Here is a 23,483-nt window from a genome sequence, read left to right on the forward strand (position 1 = left end):
ACCAGCCATCTCATCCTGAGCCTCCTCCGCCCAGTTGTCATAACTGGGCAACTTTATTTCGGAAAAAGTGCCCAACGTAATTAAAAACACAAATGCCTTCAGGCATTAAGTGGGGACTGAATTAAAATTTGCAGGGCAAACTTCCAGGATTTTCCTAAATCTTGACTGCTTGACTTCCAGAAATTCTTAATACAGTTCTTGGCATAGAAACTATAAAATTACATGTCATAAGTGAGGTTGTTGCTCTGAGGCTTTGGCAAGAAAGCGGTTTGCAGGGCAGAGCCCAAGATACTTGCTGGCAGCCTGGGAAGGCTGGAGTCTAGGAAGGCTAGAGTCTAGGAAGACTTAAATTGTTTGCTAGAGACATGCAGTATGATGAGGAGACTTTCACATAAGAAGGGGACAGAGAGCTGCATCATGTGTGGGGTCAAGGATGGACTGATGGAAGAATGGCACAGGAAGAACTGGTACATCATGTTAAATCCAAAAGGAACATCATGGGATAGAGAAGACCTTAGGAAGCAGAGTGGATGTTTTCATGCTGGATTTTCAAAAGGCTGCAAGAATTTTATTACTGGAGTCACTGCACTGGATGTGATCACAACAACCACAGGGAAAAATTAAAGCAGAGTAGCAGGTATATTGCTGTTCTGGGCATTCAAATGTGGAGATTTTGTAACAAATTCAAATAAAATCCAGATTGCTGGCTTGGACGTTACCTTCTAACTGTGTCTGTAGAGTCCTGTACTCATACACCTGTGATCTAAACTGCAAACACAAACATGTTACAAGCTAAAACTCAAGCAGCTTCATTAAAGAACAATGTGATTCCAGACTTAAGAATTAGGTCAGGCACATCACCTTTGAGTCATGTCCTTCGAGGAAAGACAGAACACGTCTACCTACCCAATATATTCTGTAGCACAATAAATCAGATTAGACTCGAGAAGAGGCTGCATCCTTGGTTTGCAAGACAGAAGAAGACAGGTCTATGTTATCTGAAAAAAAATATGGCTAACAAGTGGCTCAGATTATTTGAAAACTGGAAAAAGAAAATTCTTCTAGTCTAATAGCTTACTCTCTCTGGTTTCATTATTTGCATTTAGCCCAATACCTTAAGGAAACAAGTCTTCTACAATCACAGTTCAGACATGCAGGCAAGAATGCACTTCTACTCCCAGAACTTTTGAAGCCATCTGCCACATTTGACAAAAGATTTTGAAGTTTCTACACTCCCACAAGTATTATAAAAACCAGCAGTTGTTTTAAACAAATCCTTATTGCAGGCTCTTACTAGATACTGGGGAGCATAGAACTTAGCAATGTTTAAATACGAAAAAATCTTCAGCCAATGCTCCTATTTTATTACATATTCAGGCATCACTAATTCTGTTGCTTCCAGAACTACTTGTTTTAAAGGGGTGAATATGAGCTACTTCATCCACCAAATTATGGAAGATAGAAGGAATTTTAAATTGAAATATCTTCTTTCACTCCCCTATAGTACTGTGCACTGGAGAAGGCTGACATTTCCAATTTATACAGCACAATCCAGCTGACATGGATGAGGGAGAGCTGTACTGACTACACGGTGTGCATGTGGTCTGACCTATACAGTTTCACACCAGAGAGGAGCGCTGCACAGAGCTTGACTTCATCTGTAAGAGGGGTCACAGAATTATTCCTGGATACATACGGTGAAACCGCTGGCTTGGTACCATCCAACAGAAAAAGCACCACACCCCACATAAACATTTCCAGCTATGGAGAGCTATCACGCCCTTTGAAGCAAGAATCATCAGCTGCCAGAGTATTCTGCCACTACACCTGTTTTCTGTCTTTCTAATTTTATCTTCCAAGCTGCTGAGTGTTTTGTTTGCCACTTTTATTCAAGGTCTTTAAGAGTATTCTCACACCTCAGCATAAACCCAGGTAGCAAAAACTGAATTATAATTAAATGGATAACTGCTCTGAAACACTGCAAACTGCGTGGGTGATAAAACCAATACTGGAAGAATATTTACAGTTCCTATAAGAGCCTGTATATTTATTATTAAATATATTATTATGTACTTAATTTATTACGAATCAAACACATTCAGTACACAAGTAAGAAAATGGTGCAGACAATGTGCAACTCTTTCAGAACAACAGAATTCTCTGCTCAGATCAGACATAGAAACAGATTTTAATTAAAATGCCGCACAGAAATGGAAAACAAAACAAAAGGATCAATGTCCTGTATTTTATGCTTCAGAGTTTGTTCCAAAATACAGTACCACTTAACGCAACAGTTGCTTATCTGTAATGATATTAAGAGAAATTTAAAATCAATGTCTAAGGTTGTATCCACATCAAGAATATTCTATTGATGTTGAAACTGCGATACAGTGTGCAGTTACAAAATTTCCAAACCAGAAGCTGTGTTGGGTCTGCTGAAGCCAGGGGTTACTTGCTTCAGTGGATGGTGACTGAGCCAACCACTTTCAAAATCAAAGGGATGACAGTTCTGTTGAAGGAAAACATTGTTCAAAATTGTCCACTGGGCACCCAGTCTTAAGTCAAAGTTAAACTTAGTAGAGAACTTCAAAGCTGTTATCCTTTTGTTCCAAATGGATAAGCTACATGCAATTTAAAGATCTCTGTGCAGTGACACCACCAGTGAACTACCTGGTAGCAACAGAAATACTATCTGAAACACCATTTTCTTAAACAAAATGCTCAGTTTAACAGAGGATATATGCAAGTCAGAACTGCATGACAATCCTAACAAATATTTTAAATACACTACTGAAATTGTTACCAACTTTCAGAGAACTTTTTGAGACACTTTTAAAACTTGAACTTTTACTTTCCTCTAAAAATCACACACTCCACATAAAAAATCTGGTACTATTCCTACCATTGCCAGCAATTCAGAGTTTTAAAGTGGACAGATTAAATCAGTTTGCCCTGGCAAATCCAGCTGAAGCAGTTTGCAAGCCCACCACCCCACTTCACTGGGAGAGGTTCCCACTGTTGCAAGAGATGTGACAGCAGAGAACGCTCCTGCGCCTCCACGGCTCCTCCTCAAGGACTGAAGCTGCCAACAGAAGTTGCTTTTCATATTCACGGTATCTTCCCTAAAATTGCTCCACAAGAAAATCTCCTAAGCCATGCAGATACACCTGTTTGCAGTGATGAATTTGAAAGTAACAAAAATGAGTGTAAAAGTAAAAATCTACTGGAATTTATTCCACTTTTAAGGAAACAACTACAATTCCGAAGTATCCTCTACAGAATAAACTGGTGTTTACGGAAGTACAGTCTGTGCCATAAATGTCCTCTTTAGATATAGATATTATTGTGAATTTCATTGGTCGTCAGTAACTTCTTCAAAATCTTTGTGCTTTCAGATACATCCTAGGAAAAGGAAAAGATTATTTGCATTAGCTACATTGCTGCTAACAAAACAATGCAAAAAAGTTTCAGTGTCCTCTATTCCAATTTTTCATTTCTCTGAATATCAGTTTGATTAAAATGTTAACTGTGAGCAAACCTCAGGTATTCTGAATCATAGAATCATTTTGGATGGAAGAGACCCTAAAGATCATCAAGTCCAAACATAACCTAACTCTGGCACTAAACCATGTCCCTAAGAACCTCATCTATACATTTTTTTAGACACCTTCAAGGGTGGTCCAGAGATCTGCTAAAGACTCCAAAATGAATTTGCAGGTCAACCATAGAATGGGATTTGTTAATTTGCATTCCTCCTCGTTTTTGTAGGAAAAGAAGAGCCTGCATATTTGGTGTTTTTCTCCTTTAGAGTTTAAACATTTACATACTAGGTTGTTAGACTCATTTAGTTTTCATTGCAGCTTATACTGGTCTGCTAAGTCACAATTCCCATATTTAAAGCTGAAATAACAGTACACATAAACCTTCTCTGTCACGTAAATGTAAGCTCAACTGGCAAAACTGAGGAGAGTGTTTTGAACAAACTACATTTCAATTAAAAACTTTTCAGAAAGGGGCAAAACATTCACTTTAATACCTACAATGCCGTGATTTCAGAGCTGCTTAATTAGTGCAAAACTGTGAGGAATCATCTTTAGAAATTCAGAAAGAAGTTATAGGCCAAAATAAATTTCTTAAGCAACTTCCACGCACTGCACAAGACAGAGCTAGAACATTCTTGCACATGAATGTAGAATGTGAAACAGCTATACTTAAACATTTCAACGAGACACGTTGAAAGCAAACTGCAGCTTAAATGATCATAAGAAATCCCTCCCTGACACACTAATACCACTAGAGGAGCCTGAAAAGTCAAAATGAAGTTTGTAGGGAAGCTGCAGATTCGTTATTTCTAAGCAATTTATGAACAGATGTAAATAGTTACAGCAGGTACTAATACCAGAAATCATTGGCCTCTGTCAATAAAGTCTGTACATTTCTGTATATTACATACATAAGCAGAATGCAAGAGACGAAACACAGACCAAAACAGACCAAACCTCCCAGTAATTTTTAAATATGAAATTTTACCTTGACTAAACTGTTCAGGATTTTACAGGAAAGCAGAGGCCTGAACGCTTCAACAGTAACCGTGTCCAGCTTGATGCCATCAGTGTAACACTGATACAACACTGCAGGAATCTGCCATACTTGACAATAGCTCAAAACTAAATACAAGGCACAAGAAAATGTGTGTTACATTCAACAGAGAAGGAATTGCAGCTCTGTCTATAAAAGCACATTTGGTCTGGCCAGAACTTCAAAAGCATGGAAGTTTATAAATCATCTACTCAGGATACTCGCTGCCAGACCAGCCACCCCTCATTCTTCAGGTACACAAAACAACAAACCACCAAAAATTAGTAAAATGCAGCTGGTATTTTTTTCCTGGCAAATACCTTAACTGGAAACCGTATATTATTGGTAAACAAAAATAACATTAGCTTCCGTAAAAAAACCCAAACAAACAAGAGACCCTCAAAACCCCCAAACAACCAAACCAACAAAAACTAACCAACCACGAAACCCAAATCAACAACAAAGAACCCAACCAAACAAAGTGCAAACAAGATAAACTTTCCTAGAAAAATCATCCACTTATAGCTCCTGCCAGACAAGTTTTTCCTCACGATGCCACGACTAATTAGGTACTCCATAATTAAAAGCCTCAGGTTTTTATTACTTTATGTAATAAAACCGAAAAACTGTAAAACCAACTTTACCTGTAATACAAAGAAAGGACTTTTTGAGCCTCAGGTTGGATGCTTAGATGAAAACAACTCAGTAAAACACACTTAGTTCCTAAGTAAAATGCTCAAAAACCCCAATACACAATATGCTTTGTGAGGTTATACTGAAGAATTTGCTAGTGCTTATGTCCTACACATACGGGGTAAAATGATCTCTGGGTGGTTTTGAAATTTGTCCCTATTTTACAAGGCACTATGTTAAGATGTCAAACTGTTAGGAATTAATTTTCAAAAAGCTAACTTGCTAGCTCTCTCACACAATTAAGTGAAAATTCTAATTGCAATGGGATGCTCTTCCAGGTGAACTTTGTGTTGCCACCAGCAGCATTGTAAATAACTGGAATTGCAGGATACCAGCAGCAGGAAGATCTCGCACAATGTTGGGTTGTTCCAGCAGTGGGCAGCAGATCTGCTCTTTGAATTCTTTTGTCTTCAAGGCTTTCAGAAACGGAGCTGGAAGTGTTAAAGTGGATTCCTGAGTTTTATAATCAGCTACAGGACACGTTGAAAGAATGGTTACTTGCAAGCCCTCCTTTTGCATACAGCCAAAAACCTGAAATAAAAATGTTAATACATGAGCAAAATTTATCTTCTCACAATAAAAGCATAAAACCACAAAGATTTGTTTCAATTTCAGTACAGATAGCAAATGGTAATTTAACTCAGGTTTGCAGGATCAACCAAAATTTAAATCACAAACTTGAGGTAGAAATTTCACATGCATTGCTCTTGGGACGGAGATTAAAAAAAAAAAAAAAACACCAGCTAACATATTTATCAAGCCTATAATTTTCTTTAGAGGCCTTAGGTTTTCAGCATCTTCTGTTCACCTGCAAATATCCTAAGATTTACTATTTTTATTAATGGCAATCAAAGAAAGAAAAGTCCTCCAAATAAACCCAGGCTGCTTATGAGAGGAAGGCAGCTTTCTAAGATGCAAGACACTTGAAATTGTGCTCACCAGATGTTCTGTAGTACTTAAAGAGAGCCTGCATTTTAAATATTCAGATTTTATGTAATTATATTCAAGTGAAATTGAGAGTTGACAAAGAGAACCTTATTTTCTCCAGCTTTCCTCAAAGAAGAGAGTTTCAAAAACATTGTACTATTGGATCTACTGCATGCCATCAGAAACCAACACGCTGCACAGTGCTCCACTGTTTTTACAGAACATATGTCAAAATGAACAGAAGCATCATAAACCTGCACCTTCCTTTTACACTGTCCTCTTCCGATTTATGTTTAACAAGGCAACAGGGAATTTGGTAAACATTACAGACATTCGCCTGTTTCTGTATGGGGTAGGAACCGCAGTTTAAAACTGACATAACTTTTCAGTTTTCACATAGTTTCAATTTACAGTATATCTATTTCGTTGGAAACACTGGCTGGTATGCATTAATGCGAAACTTTGGTCTGTATGTTCTCATTTTGTCAGTGACCACTTACTGAGAAAACATACACAGAGGTAAAAGAGACCCACAGAGAATGTGAGGATGCTCAGTGAATCAGAATTTACGAAGCACACAGAACAGTTCTGTAACTCACACTAGAAGCAGAAGATTACCAGCACAACATTTCTGCCGCACATTTAAAAATATCAATAACCATGAAGTCTAAAAACACTCAACAACATTGACTTGGTAAAAACTGTACACTCCTACTGTTCATAAACATCCACATTTGATATAACACATACAAAGAGCTGGAAAAACACAAACAGAAGACAGTAAAACCACAATCATTTTTCTTTTGTAATCCCAGTTTAAATGAAGTGCAAAAATGTGTGGAATACAGCAAAACCAAAATATTAGGGCCTTAGGATTTATAAACTTTGAAGTGAACCATGACTCTCCACCAAAGTGAATTAATCTCTTCAAGAAGCCAAGGAACGACAAAGGGCTAGTTTTCCACAAACTTGGGTCTGATATTCCTGTATCGCTCAGTGAAGTTACGCTGGTTTTCCATCCTCTTTGCCTTCCCGTAATCCCTCTGGCTCCCTCACACCGAGATGCTCGTATGGTTCTCCCTCCCAACCAAGAAATCCTCCCGACATGCCAGCTGGACCAACTGAGCAGCTGTCACTCAGCTCAGGCTGAGGACTTGCTCCCAGCAGATGGACACACCGCTTTTTATCCGGCTCTTTGTATCTCTAGCCACAGCCCTACACAACTTCAGCATCACATAATAGCTTCATCAGATCAGCAGAGATTTAAAGGAAGGTGTGTTAGCAGACAGACAGAAAGACAAAACAAGCCATACTCCCCTCAGGCTAAGCACTGACCCAAATCTGTAAAGAGAAATCGACAGCCAGAACATTTCACACCCTCCAGTTCATCTTTGAATATCACCATGTAGATTTTAATGAGGGACATGAATGACCCAGCAGCACTTGTGTGATGCCGGGGTAAGGCACCTGGCATACTATGTCTATGAACAAACGGGGAAGATACTGCTCTGGAGGCACCTTTAGAGTTCCTCCTTGTGAAAGGAACAGAACACACCCATTAGTAAAGATATCACACATCACAGGCTTCACAACAGGCTTGTCTCGTCATCACTTGGCAGCTGTACAAATGCAGGTATTATTTTTTAAGGAGGGATTCTCCCAGAGCCTCAGTAAGCCAAAGAAAATTTAAGCCAAACAGGAAAAAGGTTTGGAAAATAGTTAAGGGCAACAAAACTGAATCTGTGCAAAAGAAGTTATTGCACAAAGTTGTTAAGTTACAGCAAATACAACTGGTAAATTCTAGAAAGGCATTTCACAGAATCTGCAGACAATAAATTTGTTCATTTATTGAATATTTAAGAAAAGAAAGCCACAGGGAAAACAGTTATTTACAACACTGTCATGTTGAGAATATCAGAGAGGAAGGGGCACTTGCACTATGTTGAAGATCCCCCACCCATAAAATTTCATTACTCAATTTGTTGTCTTGCCAGTTTTACCTTTTCAAGCCACTGGAACTGTTGATCCTCAGCAACGTAGCAACTACACTGGCACAACAAAACCTTAAAAAACAGAAAAGTTGCATAAGCAAGTGGTTTGAAGAGCACAACAACAGCTCATAATCATATGCAAAGATGATGTGACTGCAGCCAACAACTTGTTCAGTTTTCTTCAGCTTCTTCAACTCTATTGCAACGTTAATTGGCTGTTCACAGCTGATGTGAAACAATCAGGCTCTCACACATCATCTTCGTGTGGAATTTCACGTGCCAGAACTTCACATAATTTTGGTGAGCAAAATGACCCTTCAGATTTTTTGTGAGATTAATCCAGAATACCCCAGCCTTAATGCTTTGTTTGTCCTGGGAAGCAGGACAGGTGGACAAAAGTTGTTCTTTTTCAGAAAGCTAAAATACAGAGGAATTCACGCATAAGTCACTTACTGTCGGATCTGATATTAATCGGTAGAACAAACAGAAAGAATCTGTCGGGAGGACATTTGTTGTGTTGGATGTCCGACACCACTCATTCCACAGCTTCACAACTCCAACTACTTCCCAACATACAGAATCCAGAATAAAAGAAGACAGGAAAGCTGCAAAAAACAATAAATACTGTTGGTTTATAACGAATAAAATCTCTGTTCCACAAATAAATGCCTGAACTGAATTAGATTATTTCTTTGCAATCTCAAGTTTTTTAAAAATGTAATAACTGATTTTTATTGACATACATTTATTGACCAAATGCAGCAAAGACCAAGAATGAGAGCAACCTCAGCATATCAAGACCTAAAAGACGAAGAGCAGTTCTATGTACAGAGATCCCTACCATCAAAAACATGTATTCTTAGAAATTATATCACTACGGTCAACTTTGATTCCTTTATTACACTTTAAGGATGGAAATATTAAGTCTTTAATATTTCTTAACATATCAGATATAACAGATTTCTCAGAAAAAACACAAATTCACTGAACACGTAAGGGAGAACTATTACACTGGCTCTAGGAAGCAGAGAAGAGAGTATGCATGACTTAGGGCAAAAAGAGATCCTAAATCAAATGTTCATAAATCAAATTCCTGTCAAAAATTACTGTTAAATGGAAGACAGATCTAAAATATCTATAATTGTTTTTCAAGGGAAAAACTGAAAAAAGAAAAAACAAGTTACCAAACTTAACATTGATATCAATCACCTAAATGTCATCTAGATGCGACCTAAATATAATGAAGAAATAAAACTTCTTTATATTCACAGGGAAACAGCTATTAAAAAGCTCAAGACCTTGCTAAGTGTGTTTGGGAAGGGGAGAGGGCGTTTAAAGGCTCTAGGTCTAATCAGTAAATACCCATCTCAAAAAAGGTCATTTTGAAGAAGTGGAGAATTATCATATTAAAAAGGGACTGACTGGTCAAGGAAAAAAGTAAAAAGTCACTGTTCATTAGAAGTTAAGGAAATTACAGCTTATTGACTTACAATGTTATGTTTTTGACAGATCCCTACTTCAAAACACTAGTCTGCACTAAGCAACTCACTACTCTTAGAAGAAAACTTTTGCCAATTAACAAATAATCCAGGAAAGTCTACCAAACAAGTGTCAGACAAAGGGAAAGTGGGGTTGTTACAACTAAAATCCAAAACCAAAACATATTTCAACTGAAAATGTATCATTTCACACAGGAGGAACAAGCAGCCAGAACAAACCCCATGCTTCACATGCACAGACCAACTTCAGCTTTCTCAGGATGGCCCAGCTGCCGCAGGGTTCAAACTCTGCTCCCTAAATGAGGGGCTGAACACCCGTAAGGACCTTTAGCCCAACAGAGACACACGATGAACTATGGCATGGGGCATGCAGAGTGAGTATGGCAAAGGGAGTGTCCTGGCACACTTACACTTTCTTCCACAGAACCACAGAACGTTTGGGGTTGGAAGGGACATCTGGAGATCATATAGTCCAACCCACCTGCCAAATCAGGTTCACCTAGAGCAGATGCCAAATTCCAGCCTTCTCAAATTCGGGCAATACTAAGAAAACGCCAGCATTTTACACTCTCAGTAGGTTCGGTTTCACGGTTCACACACCACATACCTGCAGCGTTGTGTCCTATTGCCACGATGAATTTCGAGCACACAAACGGCTGGCCGGCAGAGCTCTCCAAGGACGCGCCCGACTTCAGGGTCCACAGGACGTCGATCTCCCTGGCAAAAGAGGCGCAGGGCGGTGGCGCAGCGACCCCCGGGCCCAGGGCCCGGCCCAGGCCGCCCCCGGAGGTCCGTCGCGGAGGCCGCAGCGCAGCGGCGAGGAAAGCGGCCGGGCTGCCCCGCCAGACCGGTACCTTTTCTTCTCCAGCTCCCTGCGGATCTCCCGGTCCTCGGGCGTCTCCTCTCGGGCCTCCTCCGCCCACTCCTCATCGTCCACGCCGGCACGGGACGGCGCCACCACCACCTCCCCGAAGAAAGTCGCCATGGCCGCTCACCGCGCCGCTCACCGCGCTTGCGCGGACAGAAGCTCCGGTTCGCCGGCACCGCCGAGTTCCGCTCCGCCCGGGAACGCTCCGGTCCCCGGAGACTTCCGCGGCGGCAGCTGCGCAGAGGTGGCCGAGTACCCTCGTCCCTGCTGCAAGGCCCGTACCGCTGCACGACGTCTGCCGCCCGCGGAGCCCCGTCCCCCCGGCGCAGGCTGCGGTGCCGCCTCGCCACCCCCCACCGGCGGCAGGAGGTTCCGCCTTGCGAGGCGAAATCTCGGAAGAAGAGGGGGCTGAAGGCGGGGACCCGCAGCCTCTGTTCCTCCGCCGCTGGTCGGTACGGCGCGGGTTGGGCTTCTCTGCCTTCGGTACAACAGGGCAGCCCAGGAACAAGGAAGCCCCCCGGGGGACACACGGACTGAAGCCCAAATACAGCAAGGTTAAACATACCAGACGTGCAAATAAGAGTGCAGTGACGTTGCAGTTTGAGGTATAGCTTTACTTATGATGTACATGTAGAAGTGGACTACAAAAAAAAAAGTCTTTAATACTAAATAATTCGATTATCCTAACACTCCTGTGCTGCGCTATTATTTTCCTCTGTTGATGCTGCTCATTAGCCTGTTCACTATCCCAGATTAAGGTCCTGCTTTAAAACAAAGCACCTCCCCAAAAACCAAAAAAAAAAAAAAAACCAACCATACCATAAAAAACAAAACAAAACAAAAACCCAAACAAACATAAAAAACCACAACCCAAACCAAAACACAACAGTTTACAAATGCATCACATTAAGCAGCTTTTGAACAAAGCTACTACTTTGACAGGTCTACTAAATCACTTCCCTGAGTACAGCTAGACCAAATAAAGAAGGCCGAAGGATTAAAGTTACCAGAAAGGTAACAAAACTGCTTTCTGCAAGACACCGGCCATTTCTGGTAAGAGGAAGCATGCTCATTTAAATTAAAAATAAATAAAAATCAAACTCTTAGAGGGCAGAAGAGTAACAGAAGTCCCTTTCCAGTTTAATCACGTCTTTCTGTACTGGTTCTTTGCAACCTGTCTCTATGTATAAAATTAGGAAATGCAAACCAGTCTTTGCTTTGCTAAGAAAATAAAGTGTTTCAGTCCCATAGCCAGTAATTCCCACTCAGATACTAAGTACAGAGACCAGAACCTCCTCCCAGCTGCCAGGGATCACTATGAACACGTAGTATATGAGTGCAGTATGACAGAGAATACAGCATGTGAAAAAGGGTGAGAAAGTATTTTTAAAATCTAAGTCTGAATTAGAAATAGAAACCTACCAGCCTGCTTTTAGCTGTCTGAACGTAAGATTAATAAAAACTCCTGACGTTCACTGAAGACGTCTTACACCAGTATTTATTCCTGTACTGGAGGTTATACTCCATAGAACATTGATCATAAGCAGCTGCTTCAGTTTATGAATAAAATAAAAATACCCATTGACTTGCTCTCTTGTAACAAAGTTGCCACTAAAAGGTAAGATACACAAAGCCACTTCAAAGTTTCATCACTAAACACAACCGTGTTCATACTTAAGAAACCAACTTCAAGAACTCAGATAAACATGTATCTTGACTTTACAAAATTTTGCCCTCTCATACTAAGGACTATTCTTCAAATAAAGAAATTTCCTGGGGCAAGAATGATATATACGAAGTTATTTTTGGACTTCATGTAGAATTTTTAAGAAAAAACAAAAAGTATTTTTCTATACTGATGTAACAGTCTAGATACCAAATACACCTTTTTGGCACAGAATGTCAAAGTTGCTGGAGAAGTGGTTCTTACTAATTGCTGGTAAGCAGTGTGTGGGACTCCCTTTTCCATTACATCGCTTCCATTTGTACAAGCAATTCTGGCATTGGTGGCTGGGATTATGCAGCTGCACTAACCTTCTTTTTTCCAAAACCCTTCCAGATGCTACTACCAGTCCCTTCTGCTGGAAAACTAATTCACAAACTTGCTGTTTCAGTTCCAATGAACGCATCTCCTATTGAATGACGAGATCAGAAATCACAAAGTCTTATTAAGTGTGAGAAAGGGAGCCAGGAAAGCAGAGGGAGAAAACCTATAGCAGAGAGCAGTAAAGAAGAAGAGATCCTGGTATCAGGCTGAAGGCAGCGATGGTGGGGCTTCCACCAGCACAGCTCCAGGGAAAAGCAAGGTAAGAGCAGAGAGGTGCTATGCGTTCTCATCATTGATACATGGTCAACCAAGAATTTACACTTTATTCCTGGAGAAATTTTCTCCTATCACCTATGCAAGAATTATTGCTTGTCAACAAGAGCCACCTCAAACATTTCTAAAACAGGAGATGTACTACAATAATTAGAAACTGGTAAAGTTTAATCAATGCAAAGTCTAACAATAAAGCACTTAAAAGTTTAAATATGGAAGAACAACAGAAATGTCGCAAATAAGGTCTGGAATGTAAGAACCCTGTACCTCAAGCTCTTCCCACATAAAGAAAACAGAACAAGTGTTTTGTTTGTTTTTCTATTTTATAAAGAAAACACACAAAAACCCTTAGGCCCAAGAGTTCACCTGCATTTCATATTCTTAAGTTTACAGTATAGAAGTCACATTAATTATGATAGTACTACCTGTCAGCATAAACTCTCTTTTCACCAGCACCAATATGCCTTTTTAATTGGCAAATACACTTTTTCAATGGTAACTGGTTCTAGAGTTGCATGTTTTCAATAATGGAAGTACAGAACATTTAACATCTGTACTAATACATGTTGTGAAGATTTTAGCCTAGCGACCATTCATCACTTTTTTGATGCAATGCTAGCATCTGCCTGATGTTTATAGTGTACAGTATTATTTATAAGCCTGTTACTATTGTATATGATTTCATACAGCATTAGAGATGTTTGAAATCTGTTCTTGAACATTGTATGACCTAGGTAGTATTCCATTGCAGCACCCATAACAATAATACTCAACATACTGCTATTAACCTGTTGTGCAGTGTTCTAACATTTTTTAAACTCTTGTTATATGTAATAAAATACCAGTAAAGACAAAAAATTGCCCCTATAATGAGGCACATTTTGGCATCTGTGCTAAATGCTGCTACATGGGCAGGCAAGTGCAAGTCAAAATATGAAAAGGAGAAAGTCATCATCTAATCACATTCATAACTTTTTCATAGAAAAATATAAATATATTCCCTGAAATGTAGGACAAAGAAGAGCCAGCATCCATCATGAGTTCTAGTGCTATTACCATTAAAAAAAAAAAAAAAAAAAGAGTGGGCTGGCTTTTCCTTTTAAGGTTATGTTTCACAATCCGTATCATCTAAACCTCTGTCATAGTCGTCATCACAATTGTCGTATCTCACAGTCCGTCTACCACCATTCCGAGTTCTTATCTTAGAACGCCGATTAGCTCTTCTGTATTTGGTGTAATCCAAATCTTCAGAGTCATTTTCTTGGTTAGGTTTCCAGCGTTTCCTTCGCTGGGGTCTTCTAGAAGTCTTAAGTGAGCTGGAATTGGTAACTTCTTTTCTATCAACTTCTGCTTTCCTCTTCCTCTTTCTTGTTTCTGTGGCATCACTATAGATACTGTTATCAGTTCCAGAGTCTGAATCAGAAGAACAATGGAAACTGGCTTTTGAACTTCCTGCAGTCCCAGGTGCTTCCACATTCTCTGATACCGAGCTTTTTTCATCTTTCTTCCCTCCTGTTGCAGATTCCGCTGTTTCTTTGAAGTCATCCAATAATTTTGATCTTTTGAAAGGAACTCTAGATTTCTTTGATACTTCTCTGATATTTTTAGTTTCCTTTTTAGCTAAGTCAGGATCTACCTCCTCTTCAGAGTTGCTCGTATGATGGTTGTGGGCTGAAGCTGACTGACTGGAATTTCCCCAGTTTCTCCCATTTTCCATCTTGTGGTTTGTGGAATTCTCTTCTGAGGAGTCATATTCAAACTTTTTAAGAGCTGCAGCACAGATCATTTTGTGTACCTGCTTGTGGTTATCATTAATCTGCTTTCGAGTTGCTTTCATCTCTGCCTCAGATTCTGTTTTTTCATTCTCAGACTCACTAATGTATTTTCTTTTAGGAGCAGATGATTCAGCGCAGGAAAGTTTTTTCCTACCAGAAAGCTGTTCTTTCTCATCATCAGACTTTAAGCAAGCATCGATCTCTGAGCTGCTGATCAGTTTCTTCCTGGATGCTGCAGACACATTGCCATGAAGCTGCCTTCTGTTCTTTTTTACTGTGTAAATGCTTTCTGAACTTGACAATTCTTCCTTTGTATCACTCATTATCTTAATCTTATTAGCTGCTAAAGTGGCACATCTGCGTGGATTTTTCTTCTCTGTTACATTAGACAGCTTTATGTGTTTCTTGTAGTTAATAATACATGTCCTGTTCCTGAGCACTTTTCCACTTTGTCCCGTCTCCTCAGATGTTGATTCTACAAAATAAAGATTTAAAAGTTCTTTTTAGTAACTTATATTCCTGAAATAAATCTATTAAGCACAAACACTACTGCCTTTAATAAAATACACAAAAGCATTTATATTGATTTCAACTGTTATGCACAATTTACCTTAAGCCTTTACTAAAAATACAGTCAGGCAGTCCCAGACTCTTGCTTTGAGATAATGGAAGTGTTCAAAAGTAATATTCTTTAGCATCACTCTAGTAATTAGCTTAGAAATTACAAATTACCTAACTTAGAAGTATTAGTAATATGAAAGAACTTGTTTGCCATCATTAAAAGCTATAATTTTCTTCCTAGAATTAACTTTCAAAATGTTTTATTACACATTTTAGACCTTTGAATTCTAAAAAAGAATTTATAATATTTTATGTAGACACAAACCCCAGATAGATTTCTTAACTTTAGAATTGTTTCATATACATAAAAAACATTTAAACGGTTCAGTTCCTTAGCAGCTTTAACAGTTAGACTGCTTTTAATAGTGAATCTTCCATTCAATATTTTTAATATAGTACTTGCTTATGCTGGGTTTGAAAACAAATATTCAGTCTGTAAATAACATGAATGATGCTACAAAGATAAATGGTTTAAACTTTTACCTTCTAAATAAAACAGTTTTACTCACAGGTATCAATAAAAACCAAAAGCAGAAGTTCTTGAAGTATATTTATTTGCATAGACTTGATTAAAAAAATATTTTAGCAGAAAAGTGTTTTGCAAAGTTAGTTTTCCCAAGATTATTGTCCATCTTTATTTCTTTGTATTTGTTATTGATTTTATGAGTGAAGTGGATAAATATGTGCTTCATTAAAGCCCCTAAATTATATTAGCCTATTATCTCCTGCTATCAGTCAGTTTTATTCTAGCTTTATCTCATTACTTTCAACAATTCTCTACCTGTATTCAGGAAACAGAGGGGAAAAAAAATCATGGCAGCTGCTGTGCATTTTGCATAATGCTCAGCAACTACATATCTTTTCAAGTAGAAGTTTAGGGAAGCAAGCAGAGTTTAGAGAGGGCATGCTCTCTCATCTTCCTTTACAGGGGGATGAAACAAGCTTGTCTTGATAACTTTGTTTATACTACGAACGGCCAAATGCCTTTTGAGAATGACAGCCACCTAGACACAGAACACCAGCCTGAGACTTAAAACTGAGGAAGGTTCAATACCCTGCTCCTTCTGATCAGCTTAGCCAAATGTGTTATAGCACGGCAGCTCTTTTGTACTCTCGTTCCCCAATTCCTCACCTATAAAGTATGGATAGGGCAACAGTTTCCCTAAATTCTGAACAGAATAAAAGCACTAAAGATGTATTATAGAAAAAAACCATAAAAAGTTATGAAACAGGAATTCAAATGTCCAGCTTGAGTAGCAATATTAAAAATCCCTTAAGACACCAAAACTGGTCATTATTTCAAAGTAAATCCTTTTATGTACTACTCAAGTTTATTCCTATTTTGAGGTTTCCAAAGGATAATTAATTTACTGTCTTTTCTAACAGTTTTAAGAAATTATACATGAACACTACTACTGTTGCTATTGGTACTGTGTGATTTTATGGCCAAAACATAACCTATTTCTGCTGAATACAGCATAATGCTGTAAAAAAGGCAAACCAATTCACCGATTAAAAAAATTAAGAGCAAAGGCTTAAATTATACACTGTCCTCCAGTACTATCAAGTAGACATATACACAACATATGGCTGCTACTCATAGCTGTTATGAGGCAAACCTGAACAGCCAGGAGTAAAGAACTTTAACACTGTGAATTACACCTGACACAGGAAAACACTCTAATTAAATGTAATGATACATCATAACATACTAGTAGTGGCAAACGACAGCACACAAGTTACTGGTACAGAGAGACATTTTGACCAGTTAGTAAGTGTGGAAACATATAATCCAACTCCAGGATTAAGAGATTCTCCTCCATCTGCTTTGAGCTACACCTGTGTTACAGAAGGGCAGTTTAGAAAGGTAGAAGAGACTTCCCAGCCTTAATGCTCACTTGATCCCCTTTGGCCATCTGGAGAAGTAAATGTCTGAAACTTAAAGACATCACCTGGAACTATTCCAAGAAAGGCAGCTAAAGAAAAAAGAATGCACATAATTATTTGAGCCAGTTTTTCCACAGAGATAGGTGCTTAGATATTTATAGATAGATGTTTTGAGAAAAACTTTTGTAATAATAAACAGATTATGCATATTTTCAAAGTTTCAGCAGCTAATTTATAAGACAGAATGTAAGACTAAAGCATAAAGGTGCCCAGACTTTCCGGAAAACATGACCAGAATATTAAATCTATACTTTGTATACAAAATCTTCAATTGGGAACAAATTTGTATAAAGCTCATTTTTAATTAAAGTTTTGTTTAAAACTTAATGAAACTACACAATGAACTTCCTGAATTAAATGCTGCAAAGGAACAAACAGATTGCACAGGCAGAAAGAGGGATGATTAAACAAACTCCAGTACCCACAAAAACTATAAGAGCATTTAAAAGACAGGCACCAAGTCACAGAGGCCTTGTCCATCAAGTTCACCATTGCAACAAGCTGTCCTGGTGCTCATGCCATCAAATCCTAAACCTGGAAGCCCAGACTTCAATACTGAGTATGAATATTCATCCACCGCTCCACTCAGCTCACCTGCAGGGTGCACTACAGTCCACAAATTATTTCCTAGCTCCTACTAACCAGCTAAATAATTTATGTTGAAGCTTTGCTTTAGTAGTATTACTTTTTGGCATTTGGTTGGGTTTTGTTTGTTTTTAAATATACATATATGCAAAAACATACTATATATCTAGAATAAATATTATATAAAATAGAATACATACTCCAGTACTACATAGAGTATGTTTTATATATGAAAATATCCTATATTTTCTATGTAGTGTATATACAACATATGTATTAAAAATAAACACACCACATCACAAAACAAAGTTTCCACATAAATTGCTTAGCTGGTTAACCATGTAGTATATATATACAGAGAGAAAATATGTATTTATTTGAAAACAGATATTATATAAATACATATGTGCCTATATTTATATATTTAAGTAAAAGCATCTCCAGGAGTACCTAACAACTTTTATAAGTACAAACAAGTTTAGCTTCCTATTTACTCTCAGCCTCTTCAGAAAAGAGCAAGACATGCATCAGTTTGATAAAACACAGTAAACTAGGCTGTGCTAACAGCACAATCTGTTGTTGCATCTACTGACCATTGAGAAAAATGAGTTAGAAGGGGCATCTGCTAATTTAAAAATAATTATGTGAATACCTGTGGTAATATCCCATATTTAAGATTAGATAAACCGAAACGGAAAATAAATGTTGTGTTTTACAGTAAACACTGTCCAAAGCTAGCTATCAGTTCATATACAGGACAACTACCATTTCAATAAAACAACATGGGGAATAACTCACAATGTAAAGAAAACGAAACATCTGAAAGTTACTTGCCTATAAGGAACATTGTTTAGGGCAATAATATATTCCCCTTTCACATGAAAGAAGTCTCAGACTTGGCCCTCTGTCTTTAACCATGCTGGTTCTGTACCTACTGGGATAATAAAATTAAGGGGTTTTTACTAAGTTAATGGTATACTCAGCCCTTTGGCAGATGATTAAGGGAGTAGAGCACCTCCCTTATGAAGAAAGGCTGAGGGAGCTGGGTCTCTTTAGTTTGGAGAAGAAGAGACTGAGGGGTGACCTTATTAATGTTTATAAATATAAATATATAAATATATAAAGGGTGAGTGCCATGAGAATGGAGCCAGGCTCTTCTCAGTGGCAAACAATGACAGGACAAGGAGTAATGGGATCAAGCTGGAACCCAAGAGGTTTCACTTAAATTTGAGAAAGAACTTCTTCTCAGTGAGGGTGACAGAGCACTGGAACAGGCTACCCAGGGAGGTTGTGGAGTCTCCTTCCCTGGAGACATTCAAAGCCCGCCTGGACACATTCCTGTGCGACTTCACCTAAGCATTCCTGTTCCAGCAGAGGGATTGGACTAGATGATCTTTCGAGGTCCCTTCCAATCCCAAACATACTGTGATACTGTGATGACTCTGCGAGGAGATCCAAACAATCCAAAAAGCTCAGTGTTGGCTACCCAGTGTGACAGCTTCTACACTATTCACAAAGAATGTTTACACAAAAAGTTTTTAAAATTAACCAGTCTTGCTTTCCTCTTAAAAATGAGTTGTTAGACAAGACTGATAAGGGAAACATTACCAATTGCCTACTCCAAAAGCTAAAAATTCCCACTAGATTAAGTATTTGTACAAACACCTTCCCTTTTTGTCACATTAAAAGTCTCTTCCAATCTTCTCCTAGTAACACCAGAAAGTTTAATATATGACTCACGGATTTTGTCAGGAAGCACATTCAAGTGAGATTTTTCAATTCCATAAAGCTATTAAATTATTCCCTCCTCCCAGTTTTCTTAAGCTTTAGAAGAGAAAGTGACTATGGCAATTTAGTTCTGACAAGTCTGGAGTTCAATAACCAATTACAGAACTCAGCAGCTCTTTATTGTTGCTCCTCAGGTCCATTTGGCATCCTTTCACCTTGCTAATATTAAAACAGTAAGAAATGTTTTCAGTATGTTTAGCAGCTATAAATATTAAGGCCTTTTTAGTACAAAAGAAGTATGTATTCCTTTTGGGAAAACTGTCAAGACAGATTGATCTTAAGAGACAATTTTCTTCTCAAGATTATTAAACCACTACATTACAAGTGTGTATCAAAGCTACTACCTGATACGGCACAAAAATGTAATGCAATCAAACTTACAAGGCTGTTGCATATTTACTCAGTCTGGAAGAAAAATAAATATATGCTGTCAAAAGTAATCCTTTCCCCTGGTCTTTTTTTTTTTTTTTCGGCAAGGCAGCATTCAGTTGACACTGAACACTGAAAAGTAAGGAGCTTGGACACAAAAATTTTACTCTCTTATAATGCAGTACTGAATATAGCTCACTCTTTTCTCAACTGCCAAATTAATAATGTAGGAAGTAACTGACAACAGATAGGATATTTTACTCCAAAACATTAGAGTCTTCAACTCTGATCAAGTATTATGTGAGCCAGAAACATTTAATTCTGTTGTGTGTGCTTGGTATGTAAAAAAGCCAACCAACTCATGCCTTTGAGCTTGAGTACTGTTTTTTCCTTTTAATTTCCTTAAAGCCTTTTGATAACTATTTGCAGGGCACTAAATTCCTGTAAACCCATGTGTTAAGGCTAAACAATGCAGACTGCTTGCTTTGAGGGAGGTGGGTGAGGAACACTGCTGAGAAAGATAATTCCACCATAACAACAAAACAAAATCTATATAACCAAAATAAATGCTATGTTGAACCTGCACTTCAATAAGGTTAAATATAGAAAAAGCTAATGATCTAGGTGCAGGCTAGGTCTATTGCCACTTTGCGATATTCTCTCAAGTCTTGTAAGAGTGCTTAAGATGTTTTACAATGTCTTACCCTCCCTTCCCCAAAAAAAACCCCAACAAACAAACCCCAAACAAACCAACCAAACAAAAAACCCCACTAAACAAAACCACCAAAAAGGAAACAACAAAACAAAGCCCCAAACACACTTTAAATTCCTAAGGAGTTTTTAGAGGTTCATAATCTGGTCTCCGTGATCCAGTAACAGGCTTGGAAGGATCAGACCAAAACACCAACCTCTGAACAGTCTTTCAAATTCTAAGACCAATCCCCTAACACTATGAAGACACATAATGTACAGACCCTGTTTTAATAAAACTTAGCATCATTCTGATATGCTTTAAAATCCCCAAAATATGAATGTCCAAATCATAATGTGTCAGCCAGCACACACAAACATCTGAGTGACAGATAGAATTATGGGGGGGAGGGGAAAAAAAAAGGTGCAAAGAACTAAGCTTTTTGAAACAAGTGGAATTTGAAACAATCTGGAATTTCTGTCCTTCAGTTAGCTATCATTAACTGCTTCACATAGATCTTTTCTGTAATGTCTTATCAGCATGATAATGTAGCTACAAAGTGCCATCAAGCTTCACTGAGTTAAAAACTTTGCTTAGACACTTAGGAAACTGAAGCAAGTGAGTAACAGCAGGGTCACCACTGCATCTCCCCATACAAAATCTGCCACAACCCCCGCCCTGATAACCATCCAACCCCCTGTGTGTTATAACAAAACTGAGAAAAGTCAGACATGCATCAAAACACAACCAATGCAGCACCAAAGTGCCTCTCTGTCTTAAGGACACTACACATCACTTGACAGAATAAAATCCAAAAGCCAAATCAAGTTCCAGGTTCCAGTGTACACCACAGAAGAATAATTACAACATCTTTCAGTCAAAAAAAAAAAGGTAAAGTTCCTTCAATTGAAAATAATAATGGCTGTAAGTCTGCTTTAGAACAGAAAGTTTCAACAGAAAATTAAGATAATCTACAGTAAAAACTATTGCTTTACCCACAAGTTCAAGGTAACAAGACTACAAAACAAAGGGTCTTCATTGCTGAAATTCTCAAAATAAGGAACAGGACAGAGCAAGATGTACTGCTGCTTTTGAGATTCTGTGCTACCCTGAGCTGCACACCATAGAACCCATCCACACCATCCCTTAGAACACTGCTTAGTTTTGTGGCAACACCCTGAAAGCCAGCGTTTCTCAAATTTAACTGTCACATAAGCACAGTAATATTATTTCAGAATTGGTATTGTAGCATTAGAGACTATATACTGCTACACGGATAAGCAAGTGCAAGTTAAATATGGAAAAAACAATCATGAGATAACTATAAGTTTTTCATAGAGAAATGTATTGCCTGAATTGCACAAGAACGGCCAGTGTTCAATCCAAATTCTCAATACCATAGAACTACACCAAACTCAAATAGTTTTCTCTCAGTGCTGTGTCTGGTAACCTCTCAGTTCCAAACCTGTCTAGACTTCTAGACACTGTCATCATCGCCGTCATTGTAGCTCACCATTCTCCTTCCCCCATTTATAGTTATTTTAGAACAACGAGGAACAATATCACACTGTGTAGAGTCCAAATCCTCCCAGCCATTATGCAGTCATTAATCTTGTCTCCATCTAGTCAATATCAACAGTCAGATGCATTAACTTTTAAAATTTTACCTTTTCTCACAATTTTTGTTCTTCCTTTTATCTTCCTCCTTTTTGTTTTTGAAGTAGTTTCACAATAATTGCTATTATTGGAATCTGCCTCAGATTCTGTATCGGAAGAGTGATTGAAATGGTCACCATGTCCAGATTTTGAACTCTCCGCAGTTCTAGTTGGCACCAAGCTCTCTGAGATAAAACTTCTCCGATCCTCTCTGCCTTCTGTTTCAGATTCTGCTGTGTCCTCTAAATCACTCAAGACTTTTGCTTTTTTTACAGGAACAAGCTCTAGACCAGTTGCTTTTCTGCCATTCCATCTACCTGACTCAGAATTCACTTCATCCTCAGAGTTGCTCTCTGCAGGCTTATGTGCAGATGTAGACTGGTCAGAAGCTTTTTGACTGCTCCCATACTCTGAATTATGGCTTTTGGAGTCCTCCTCTGAGAAGTCTGGAGTGGGACTTATCATTTTGGGAGATACAGAATGGCCTGTCCCACGTGATTGTTTATGACCACTGCTTTGCCAGGTTTTCTGCTTCATCTGTGTGTCTGTCTCAGAATCTGAAGTTCCATTTTCAGATTCACTAACAAATTTTCTTCGTGCAGCAGATGAACCAGGTTGAGAAAGAACTTTCCTCTTGGTAAGCTGCTCTTCTGTTTCTTTTTCACTTTCAGACTTTAAGCCTACGTCATCCTCAGACCCCTCCAGTAACATTCGCCTGGCTGCAGCCGAGGCATTTCGGTGAGGCAGCTTCCTATTCTTGCACCCAATGCCAATACTTTCTGAGCTTGAGACCTCTTCCTCCACATCGCTCATTAGCCTTAACTTATTAGCAGCCACAGCAGCACTTCTGCGTGGAGTTTTTCTGTGTCTACCAGTACTATTATTGAGTGATCCAGATGTCACCGCCGAAGTATTTTCAGAGTCACTGACATATAACTTTTTTCTGACAGTTTTTCTTGTATTCCCATTCTCCTGAAGAGGTGCTCCTGTAATGGAAATGAGAGATTAGCATCTTAAATTTAAAACCAGCAGCTGCTTAAGTCTTGTCAAGCCTGGAGCAGGTTCAACTCACAGACATGACAAACAAAATACACTCCTCGTAATAGTTATGTGCATTTGTTGTCTGCCAAGAGAAATTATTTAGCCATGTCGTAAATTTTCCATTCATTCTAGTT

The 23,483-nt window shown here is 38.6% G+C and overlaps 2 protein-coding genes across 4 annotated transcripts in view; both read right to left on the reverse strand.

The window, feature by feature from the left end:
• Positions 1-2,164: 2,164 nt before the first annotated feature.
• PSMG1 (proteasome assembly chaperone 1) lies at positions 2,165-10,887 on the reverse strand. Its single transcript, XM_065862018.2, has 7 exons — positions 10,543-10,887; positions 10,296-10,405; positions 8,643-8,794; positions 8,199-8,261; positions 5,604-5,802; positions 4,531-4,667; positions 2,165-3,402 (listed from the first exon to the last, which is right to left on the reverse strand). Exons 1-7 carry the CDS (start codon positions 10,671-10,673, stop codon positions 3,328-3,330), a joined length of 867 nt encoding a protein of 288 aa, XP_065718090.1. The 5' UTR covers positions 10,674-10,887; the 3' UTR covers positions 2,165-3,327.
• A 2,139-nt stretch (positions 10,888-13,026) lies between these two features.
• BRWD1 (bromodomain and WD repeat domain containing 1) overlaps positions 13,027-23,483 on the reverse strand; it is a 56,853-nt gene continuing 46,396 nt past the window's right edge. For 2 of the 3 annotated variants that reach the window (XM_071811147.1, XM_071811142.1), the window contains 3 exons: positions 22,320-23,294; positions 17,171-17,248; positions 13,027-15,126 (listed from right to left, as the gene is read on the reverse strand). In XM_071811147.1, the coding sequence (XP_071667248.1) occupies positions 13,982-15,126; positions 17,171-17,248; positions 22,320-23,294 (2,198 nt within the window). In that variant the 3' untranslated portion in view covers positions 13,027-13,981. The remainder of the gene's footprint in view (positions 15,127-17,170; positions 17,249-22,319; positions 23,295-23,483) is intronic. The other variant, XM_065862009.2, reaches the window with a different exon arrangement.

The sequence above is a fragment of the Patagioenas fasciata genome, chromosome 1 (genome assembly GCF_037038585.1).
Source record: "Patagioenas fasciata isolate bPatFas1 chromosome 1, bPatFas1.hap1, whole genome shotgun sequence".
Taxonomy (NCBI): Eukaryota; Metazoa; Chordata; class Aves; order Columbiformes; family Columbidae; genus Patagioenas; species Patagioenas fasciata.

What these genes read in the sequence shown, in the direction of transcription:
- PSMG1 (XM_065862018.2), bottom strand. Translation starts at nt 10,673, where the DNA reads ATGGCGACTTTCTTCGGGGAGGTGGTGGTGGCGCCGTCCCGTGCCGGC. An exon ending in AATAGGACACAACGCTGCAG is followed by an intron (nt 8,795 to 10,295) that starts GTATGTGGTGTG and finishes TGTTTTTTGCAG; the next exon opens with CTTTCCTGTCTTCTTTTATT. An exon ending in AGTTCCAGTGGCTTGAAAAG is followed by an intron (nt 5,803 to 8,198) that starts GTAAAACTGGCA and finishes TTTTTATTTCAG; the next exon opens with GTTTTTGGCTGTATGCAAAA.